Raw genomic sequence first — 10857 nt, 5'->3', positions numbered from 1 at the left:
ACTGCCAACCTTGAGACGATCAGCAACCAAGTTGTCCTTACCACAGACATGTCTGATTTCAAAAAGAAACTCTTGCAATATCCGTAGTAACTCTCCACCTCACTGCGGAGCTTTTCTCTCTTTTCAGGGTTCACTCGATAGGCATGTTGTTGGATCGAGGCCCAGTCCCCAATGTCATGCATTTGGGTTGGCACATCTGAGAATGAATCTTGATATTCTAAAAGAAGGATAACACCAATATATCTTTATCTAAAAACAGGGCAACATTGTCAATATAATTGTACCCAAAAATGGTCAGCTGGTTGCATAAATAATTATGAGTACTAAATGTTACGTAAATTGTAAATATGAAAATCAAACCCAAATGTTCACCCCATTGTTAATATGTGTTGGCAATAATTAATGGTGAGGCATGGAATTTAAAAAAATCATGTATCTTTTGTCAGGCTGAATGTTTGAAATATGAGTAGGTGATTTGAGTCATGCTTCTTCAGTAGTGGAATAAAGACAATTAGCAAAAAGTGTCAAGAAATACTGGAGTGATGTTCGATTGGTCTATAATCAATTTACTATACCGCGTCCATGTGTATATACACAAACATCTGCAACAATTATCATGTTACATGTATTTTCTTCAACTTGGAGAAAACAGCTAGCTACATTTTGAAGTGTTGAATCAAAATGCAAGTGTAACACATCTCTTTTGTTAGTCACATTTTGTTTAATAATACCCTTTCAATTCAGAGCCTGGATTTTCCCGAGGCTAATATCCATATCATGCTGCAATCAATTGAACAGGGCAAACGATAAGGTAGAACATCATTAAAATACTCCTACTACAATGTTAAAACATTCTACATTGTGACATCATTAAAATACTCCTACTAATGTTAAAACATTCTACATTGTGACATCATTAAAATACTCCTACTAATGTTAAAACATTCTACATTGTGACATTATTTCATTGATATCATGAAACAACTCCTTCATGTATTTTCTGATGTTTAATCAGAGATCTTTTATCAGAGTATCTCTTGTCACATTGATCACAGCTATGAGGTTTCTCTCCTGTGTGTGTTCTCTGGTGTGAAGTCAGCTGGCTAGATGTAGTAAAACTCTTCCCACATTGATTACAACTATAAGGTTTCTCTCCTGTGTGTGTTCTCTGGTGTGAAGTCAGCTGGCTAGATGAAGGAAAACTCTTCCCACATTGATCACAGCTATAAGGTTTCTCTCCTGTGTGTGTTCTCTGGTGTGAAGTCAGCTGGCTAGATGTAGGAAAACTCTTCCCACATTGATCACAGCTATAAGGTTTCTCTCCTGTGTGTGTTCTCTGGTGTCGAATCAGATGGCTAGATGAAGGAAAACTCTTCCCACATTGATCACAGCTATAAGGTTTCTCTCCTGTGTGTGTTCTCTGGTGTGAAGTCAGCTGGTGAGATGTAGTAAAACTCTTCCCACATTGATCACAGATATAAGGTTTCTCTCCCGTGTGAATTCTCATGTGTATTTTTAGTGAATCTGATCTTAAGAAACACTTCCCGCAGTCAGAGCAGCAGTATGGTTTCTCTCCTGTGGGTCTCTGCTGATGTTTCTTGAGATGTTTTGATGTGGAGAGACTCTTCTCTGCCTCATCAGCATCATGAGGTTGTTGAGGCCCCCCAGATGATCCAGGATAGTCACGTCTCTCTCCTGTGTGAACAAAACGTCAAACAGATGGTTTAAGGCCCACAACAGCAAAAATCCACTGTAAAAAGGTGATGCCAACAGCGTAGCCATTATGTTGTACAAACAATGACGTCTTTAATGAATGTTAATTATTTGACAATTGTCTTAAGTCAAGTGAACAACAGTCCTATTTTGTCTCGTTTTCACATTAGTAGTGACATCGACGATTGTATGCTAGAAATACGTTTAAGTTGTTGAAATCCTAAATAGTGTGCCAGACAACTTTTGGTCTCCAATATAGGCACCTTTCTGTAGGTCTATGTTGTTAGGTGAAGTTATGGTTCCTACAGTAAGTCTATGGTATTGGTATAGCGTGAGGAGGAAGAGTTTTTTTTCTTATGGTTAGGCGATCTTGATCTCTGGCTCCCTTGAGTCATTTGTGTGTCTCAATTATTTAATAAAACGGGTGATTCCTATGTTGATGATGTAAAGAATATTTGCTGCTCTGTGGTGTGTAATGAGGAGCAACCAGATGCTGCACGCATTTGTGAAATTGCTTATTCCAGTTACTAATAACCATATACCCATTAAGAAAATGACTGTAAAAGCTGTTAAATCCCAGTGGATTGATGAGGAATTGAAAAATGGTATGGTTGAAAAGGATGAGGGAAAAGGAATGGCAAATAAGTCTGGCTGTACAACTGATTGGCAAACATCCTGCAAATTGAGAAATCATGTGACTAACCTGAATAAAAAGGAAAACGACACAATGAAACAATGACAAAGAATGATAGTAAAAAGCTTTGGAGAACCTTACATACAATTTTGGGAAAATATTAACTGAATCAGGTGGCTCATTCATCACAAAGCTCACTACTTTTATGATTTTTTCCATTGGCAAGATTAGCAAACTTAGGCATGACATACCAGCAGCAAACACTGACACTCCACATCCAAGTATATCTGACCAAATTATGAGACAAGCATTGTAATTTAGAATTCCGTAAAGTCAGTGTGGAAGAGGTGAAAAAAAAATATTGTTGTCTATCAACAATGACAAGCCACCGGGGTCTGACAATCTAAATGCAGAGAGAGCGTGTCCTCAGGCCTGGAGGGAAGCTAAAGTCATTCGACATGCGCTATGCTCTGCATAGTTAGCTCCAGGTAAAATGTTGCACTTATTCAGCCATTCTGTGACCAAAAACAAGCTACATATGGACAGTACCAAAATAAACGGACTCTGGAAATGACAAAGCGCCTCGTAACCTTTCTGGAAATGTGACAAACTGTGGTAACAGACTGGGACGATTTGTAATCAAATCTAATTCCCAGGAACGGGGTTCAAATGAAACACAGACCGTGTGGGATAATAACATGGCCATGTCCCACCCTGCTTGTTCCCTCGACTCCACTACCAACCAACAATCTCCAACAGGGCCCTTAACCTGTATCACTAGAAACGTCATAGTGAGCTACAGGTAGGAATAAGCAATGAATCCCAATAATGAGCCAACTATGGGAGGGGTAACCCTTTGTGGAGAAATCTCTCAACGTATTACTGCTACCCTGGGGAGATTGATATATCCATTGAACACCGGCTCCGACCCACATCGGATGTGGCAGAGCTTGCAAACTATTACAGACTACAAAGTGAAGCAAAGCCGATAGCTGCCCAGTGACACGAGCCGACAAGACGAGCTCAATGACTTCTATGCTCTCTTCGAGGAAAGTAACACTGAAACATGCATGACAGCATCAGCTGTTTTCAGACGATTTTGTGATCACACTCTCCGCAGCCGATGTGAGTAAAACCTTTAAACAGGTTAACATTCACAAGGCCACAGGGCCAAACGGATTACCAGTACATGTACTCCAAGCATGCGCTGACCAACTGGCAAGGGTCTTCACTGACATTTTCATCCCGTCTGAGTCTGTAATACCAAGATGTTTCAAGCAGACCACCACAGTCCCTGTGCCCAAGAATACTAAGGTAACCAACCCATAGCACTCACGTCTGTAGCTATGAAGTGCTTTGAAAGGCTGGTCGTGGCTCACATCAACACCATTATCCCAGAAACCCTAGACCCACTCCAATTTGCATACTGCCACAACAGATCCACAGATGATGCAATCTCTATTGCACTCCACACTGCACTTTCCCACCTGGACAAAAGGAACACCCATGTGAGAATGCTATTCATCAACTACAGCTCAGAGTTCAACACCATAGTGTCCTCAAAGCTTATCACTAAGCTAAGGACCCTGGGACTAAACACTGAGCACGCCCCCATTCTCATCGAAGGGGTTATAGTGGAACATCCTTGGTGTCCACATTATAGTCTTAGTTAACTGGTGAACTGTTGAAATCATGGAAACATAATGACGATTCTAATTCTAGATTTGGAAAAGAATGTGCAGCATCTGGAATATTGTTGTTTGACTACCAATTGACAAACCAGGGAGGAATTATTGACAGAGTAGGAGCGTGGTGGAGACATCCAAGAGAGGAAAATCAGGAAGGGAAATGACAGCAAGTAGTGCAGACGAAAGGGTTAACAAGTTGGTGAAACAACAGATGTGCTGGAATGAGAACAATATAGATGCTACTTTGAGAACACAAACTCACATATTTCACAGCACAGAGTTAGGGAGTCCAGGGGATGACTGGAGGAGCAATGGAGGAAGCATTGTAGGATTCTCTTGGCGTGAGTACAGTTTGTGAGACTGAGTGGACGATGGTGAAGAACAGTGGAGTGAAAAGGGCTAAAGTTGGTAATGAACAGCAGTTTAGGGTCTGAGTGGGAATCATCAGCAAGGATGTTTTTGTGGGTGACCTGTTAACAGTCTCAAAGATGGTGAAGGATGAATTGGGTGAAGTGGAATCGGTTCGAGTGACCAGGAGCGGTATGATTCTGATTGCGTGTCAACAGCGCAAAAAGAAAGCTTTGTGTGGTTTAGGTTAAACATTTCAGGTAGACACACGTTGATTAAAATTAATGATAGACAGAAAGTTTTACTGTGGTTTGGTAAAGTGACTCTCCCATCTTATGTAAAACCTGGGTAAGTGAGATATACAGTGGGGAGAAGTAGTATTTGATAACACTGCCGATTTTGCAGGTTTCCTACTTACAAAGCATGTAGACGTCTGTAATTTTCATCATAGGTACACTTTAACTGTGGGAGATGGAATCTAAATCAAAAATCCAGAAAATCACATTGTATGATTTAAGTAATTAATTTGTATTTTTTTGCTTGACATAAGTATTTGATCACCTACCAACCAGTAAGAATTCCGGCTCTCACAGACCTGTTAGTTTTTCCTTTAAGAAGCCCTCCTGTTCTCCACTCATTACCTGTATTAACTGCACCTGTTTGAATTAGTTACCTGTATAAAAGACACCTGTCCACATAATCAAACAGACTCCAATCTCTCCACAATGGCCAAGACTAGAGAGCTGTGTAAGGACAACAGGGATAAAATTGTAGACCTGCACAAGGCTGGGATGGGCTACAGGACAATAGGCAAGCAGCTTGGTGAGAAGGCAACAACTGTTGGCGCAATTATTCGAAAATGGAAGAAGTTCAAGAGGATGGTCAATCACCCTCGGTCTGGGGCTCCATGCAAGATCTCACCTCGTGGGGCATCAATGATCATAAGGAAGGTGAGGGATCAGCCCAGAACTACACGGCAGGACCTGGTCATTGACCTGAAGAGCGCTGGGACCACAGTCTCAAAAGAAAACCATTAGTAACACACTACGACATCATGGATTAAAATCCTGCAGCACACGCAAGGTCCCCCTGCTCAAGCCAGCGCATGTCCAGGCCCATCTGAAGTTTGCCAATGACCATCTGGATGATCCAGAGGAGGAATGGGAGAAGGTCATGTGGTCTGATGAGACAAAAATAGAGCTATTTGGTCTAAACTCCACTCGCAGTGTTTGGAGGAAGAAGGATGAGTACAACCAAGAACACCATCCCAACCGTGAAGCACGGCGGTGGAAACAACATTCTTTGGGGATGCTTTTCTGCAAAGGGGACAGGACAACTGCACCGTATTGAGGAGAGGATGGATGGGGCCATGTATCATGAGATCTTGGCCAACAACCTCATTCCCTCAGTAAGAGCATTGAAGATGGGTCGTGGCTGGGTCTTCCAGCATGACAACGACCCAAAACACAGTCAGGGCAATTAAGGAGTGGCTCCGTAAGAAGCATATCAAGGTCCTGGAGTGGCTTAGCCAGTCTCCAGACCTGAACCCAATAGAAAATCTTTGGAGGTCCGTATTGCCCAGCGACAGCCTTGAAACCTGAAGGATCTGGAGAAGGTCTTTATGGAGGAGTGGGCCAAAATCCCTGCTGCAGTGTGTGCAAACCTGGTCAAGAACTACAGGAAACATATGATCTCTGTAATTGCAAACAAGGTTTCTGTACCAAATATTAAGTTCTGCTTTTCTGATGTATCAAATACTTATGTCATGCAATAAAATGCAAATTAATTACTTAAAAATCATACAATGTGATTTTCTGGATTTTTGTTTTAGATTGTCTCTCACAGATGAAGTGTACCCATGATAAAAATGACATGCTTTGTAAGTGTGAAACACTGCTGATTTTGCAGGTTATCAAATACTTGTTCTCCCCACTGTACAGAAGCACTTTGGACATGTGGCAAGTGTTTGCTGAAGGAATAAATATGTCGTAGTCAGATGAAGCATGTTGTAATTGTGATGGGAATCCTGTTCCCGAGTTCCCGGAGTGTCCTGTACGGGTGAAGGATGTCACAGTAGCTAGGATGATCAGGCCCATCCAGCAGGTGTCCTATGGAGGCTGAAGGAGTAGAGAAGAGAAGGTAGTTCATGTCCCACAGAGAAGCCATGCAGGAGAAGGATCCCAACACACTAATTGTGAACAAGGTGGACTTTGTTGTGTTTAAAACTAGCAGGTTCCGCATTAGCATGAAGGAGTTTCTACAACAAAATTGTGTTTGCATTGCCCTCACTGCCGCAGTGATAAATTGCATTAATAATAAACTAATAAAACAAAGAAGCTAGACATCATTGTGAAGGCGGCAAATAGATTTCTGGATCTCCAGGACTTCAGACAAAATGTTACAGGGAGGACTGAATGAAGACGTTCCCCCCTCCCAGGTTCCTGAACCTGTGTAGGGATCTGAAGTACCATTTTTCATTTGAAATTCAGGGTAGTGGAGTGAATTTGGTTCGTGTTTGTTTTTTATTTTACATAATTAGTATGATTTGTTTATTTCCCAATTTTTTTTGCATTTTGGTTATTTTTTACAACCCCGTACAGTAGGTGGCAGCAATACACCTGATGAGTGGTCTGACAATAAACCTCAGAGAAGAAGACATGGTATGAACCAAAGTGTTGGTTAATGTTTCCAGTTGACCCTAATTAGATGTTGCATTACATGTTGTTTTCTTACTTCATGTAGCCGGCTAGCTAGCCAACATATTCATACTTCTCTTATTCCTCTCTGATAAGATACCGCTGCACAAACATGCTTATCTAGGCCTACACCAGCACTGGTACCAGGCTAGCATTTAGCTGCTAACATTATTTGAGCAACACCTTGCAAAGAAAATACAATCTTTCCCCTTTAATGTAATGGCATGAAAAGAATTGCCAGAATATTATACAATGACTTATCAACAGCTCTAACAATTTGACCCCAACAGGAAATCTACACTGGCAGTTAAAGAAATAACCATTTACTATAGAACCATTGATTCTTGAAGAATATAACTTATAAATGCCTCAAATGTTTCAACCGTATTACCACACCAGAAACCAAAACATAAGCTCGTATAACGCCACTGTTTGTAAACTAATACTATATGGCTGAGGAGTAGGGTCGATCCAAGCGTTCTGACCTCACAATGACAGTAAAGCACCCAAGCTAACTGGCTAACGTTGGATAGCTTGCTAGACACAAATCAGAGAAAACCTCACTCTTACCATTTTACTTGCCCTAGCAGAGCTGGTTAGGCTGTTTTCATGTTATCCAGAGTGTTGGTGACTAACTGTGATGCTGGCAATAATTTAATTTTAGCTTTTTTGCAGATGTTTACTGACACCTGGACATATTCAACGGGTGTTGAGCGTTATTAAATTCATCAGTTATTCTGCTCTCTAATCAAGTCTATAAACGTTGGGTAGTTGGTTAGAATATAGTTACTATACTGGCAAGTTTGATGTAGAAGTAGCCAACTAACGTTAGGTAGCTAGCTGACATACTGGTACATACTGCTGTAAAGATATGCTATGTGTTTTGTAAGGATAGTGTAGCTAACATAACGTGTAACGTAACTTATTTGAAAAGTCATTATTTTATTACATTGCTCAACATTTGTCATAATTATTTAAAGCAGTTCATTTGTATCCGCTCTCGTTGGACTTCGGCTGCATATTTTCCTCCATTTTCTTCAAATCTGAAAACGATGTGAAGCCACGCCTATTTCCTGAAGAATTGCATTATGGCCCCTAAAGTAGTGCATGTATACGTCATATTTTGGCAAATTTAGTACGACATCTGTGAACTTTTGGCATACCAACTACATCATCCTATATACTCAATTAACATCACAAATAGTAGTTAGAATACTCATACTAACACAGATCAGGTCTCTGGGCAGCCATTTTGTTTCTGTTTAAAAACTAGGTTGGTCCTTTAAAAACACCACACAACAATCAATCAACCAATCTGCAGTTCAAACAATAACAAAGCTGTAATTCCACCACTGTTTTGGTAATAAGATGATGGGGCTGGAGAAATGTAACTGGTCGCAAATTCATAGACAGACCTGTGGATGAAAGGACTGACTATCCATGATATCAACATTATAGTTTTAACCATGTTGTTGCTATACAGTGTTGGTTTACATTGTTTCTAAACATTGGAGTAAAAAAAGCTTATTTGGGGTTCTGATGGGGTACAACAGTTGAACTCAGCTCATGAGGCATGTGTTATATTCTTCAAGAATCAATGCCTATAAATAAATAATTTAAAAGTCTAAATATGGATGTAGCAATTGCAAATATCCCCTTTAACACCACACATCAGTTCAACAACTGCAGAGTTTGCTTCTGTTTTTAAGACAGTACTTACTAGTGTTAATCAGGGCCTGTTCATCGTTAGAACCATTGGATGCCTTAAGATGAGTTTGTGAAACCGGGCCCAGATATCCAGGTCCCTCCTCTTCTTCATTTTTCAATGTGACAGTCACCTCCCCCTCCTCTTCTTCTTTCACTGAAACATCTTCTTCCTCCTCTTTAACTCTGACTGCATCTTCCTCTTCTTTAACTGAAACGTCTTTCTCTTCTTCTTTCACTGTAACAGCCTCACTCTCTACTTGTTTTTGTATTGTAACAGCCTCCTCTTCCTCCTCCTCCTCCTCCTCCTCCTCCTCTTTCATGAGAGCTTCTTTCTCCATCCAGCAGACCTCTTCTTCTTCAGCAGGAACGGGGTTAAGTTTGAGACTGGAGCTATGAGGCATGTACTGAAGTCGCTAAGCGGTATAATTCAAAGCAGTGTCACTTTATCAGCAGCACGTGATTAATGACGTCTAAATAGTCAATTCGTCGAACAACCACCTGATTGGTTTGGTATTGATGAATTTGGGCTCGTTCGACATTGCAGCCGACAGTGCAGGTCACCGTTTACCCACAACGCAGCATGGATTTGATGCTCTCGAACACGTGATTTAATATGTGAGATAAAGGCTACGCTGCTACGGTGTGCGGGACTTCAGCTATAAACATGTGGCTGTTCTAAATTCTGTGTCGCTCAAAGCCTTGAATAATGAACCCATTTTTGACACAATTGGCTGGAAAGAGACAATGCTTCAGGAAGCTTTGTTTCCCCATCACTACTTAGACTACGGAAGTTTTGTAACTTTTTCCACCTTGGCTTACTGTTAGTTGGGTTCTAACTGGTCTCCGGTAGTTGGTCTCGCAGACCATAACCGCGCTGGTTGGCAACACTGGTTAGGCTAATAGCTAGTTGGCTAAATAGCTAATGTAAGCTGGCTGGCTAAGATAACTGCATATAGCTAACATTCTATGATATATGGTTAGATGGCGTTATGTATTTCCAAAACGTTGGTTTACTTTAATCACTCAAGTTATGAGTGCAAACGATTGGTTTAATTTGAAGTTATTTATGTTGTAGTTAACATCATAGGGAATAGGCTGGTCCTCCATATAACTTCACACCGGACTTTGGTATTCTTCTACATTCTGATTGGTTTTATGTAAAAGCTGGAACTTTGCAATATATAAACAATATTTCATTTGATCTTTTATAAACAATACAAAACATACACATACAAATTACAATATCATACAAAAATTAACTACATCACACCTGCCCAGACCCACTAGAACACACCTCCATCTCCATTAACTACATCACACCTGCCCAGACCCACTAGAACACACCTCCATCTCCATTAACTACATCACACCTGCCCAGACCCACTAGAACACACCTCCTTCTCCATTAACTACATCACACCTCCATCTCCATTAACTACTTCACACCTGCCCAGACCCACTAGAACACACCTCCTTCTCCATTAACTACATCACACCTCCATCTCCATTAACTATATCACACCTGCCCAGACCCACTAGAACACACCTCCATCTCCATTAACTATATCACACCTGCCCAGACCCACTAGAACACACCTCCATCTCCATTAACTATATCACACCTGCCCAGACCCACTAGAACACACCTCCTTCTCCATTAACTACATCACACCTCCATCTCCATTAACTACTTCACACCTGCCCAGACCCACTAGAACACACCTCCTTCTCCAGCTCCTGCATCACTATCTGCCACATGGCCTCAAACTGCACCATTTTATTTCTCACCTTAAGTATAATATTTAAGATGATTGAAGAGAAAAGTATCATCCAACCATCGGATAACTTGTTTCATGCGCGTTAAAGGTGAAGGTGATTTTCAGATGTTCACTGCTTGTATCGATGAAGTTCCTCTGCTGTGCCCTGGAATAGAATGAAGACTTTTTCAGAACCTGATGAGGTGCTAGAATGGATTGTTAAGGCTGACAATCACATTCTTCTCTAACAACCCCACATACAGTTACGCATAATTAGATGCTATTTTTTTTAAACTACATTGACCATAATGACC

At 40.9% G+C, this 10857-nt stretch overlaps 1 protein-coding gene across 1 annotated transcript; it reads right to left on the bottom strand.

Moving 5' to 3' along the window:
• Positions 1–595: 595 nt before the first annotated feature.
• On the bottom strand, positions 596–9310 carry LOC109865635 (zinc finger protein 239-like). Its single transcript, XM_031798764.1, has 2 exons — positions 8800–9310; positions 596–1695 (listed from the first exon to the last, which is right to left on the bottom strand). Exons 1-2 carry the CDS (start codon positions 9185–9187, stop codon positions 974–976), a joined length of 1110 nt encoding a protein of 369 aa, XP_031654624.1. The 5' UTR covers positions 9188–9310; the 3' UTR covers positions 596–973.
• Positions 9311–10857: the final 1547 nt, after the last annotated feature.

The sequence above is a fragment of the Oncorhynchus kisutch genome, linkage group LG20, assembly GCF_002021735.2.
Source record: "Oncorhynchus kisutch isolate 150728-3 linkage group LG20, Okis_V2, whole genome shotgun sequence".
In the NCBI taxonomy this organism is placed as follows: domain Eukaryota; kingdom Metazoa; phylum Chordata; class Actinopteri; order Salmoniformes; family Salmonidae; genus Oncorhynchus; species Oncorhynchus kisutch.
This window is presented reverse-complemented; position numbering and strand designations above follow the sequence as displayed.

What these genes read in the sequence shown, in the direction of transcription:
- LOC109865635 (XM_031798764.1), bottom strand. Translation starts at nt 9,187, where the DNA reads ATGCCTCATAGCTCCAGTCTCAAACTTAACCCCGTTCCTGCTGAAGAA. An exon ending in ACAGGCCCTGATTAACACTA is followed by an intron (nt 1,696 to 8,799) that starts GTAAGTACTGTC and finishes TTGTTCACACAG; the next exon opens with GAGAGAGACGTGACTATCCT.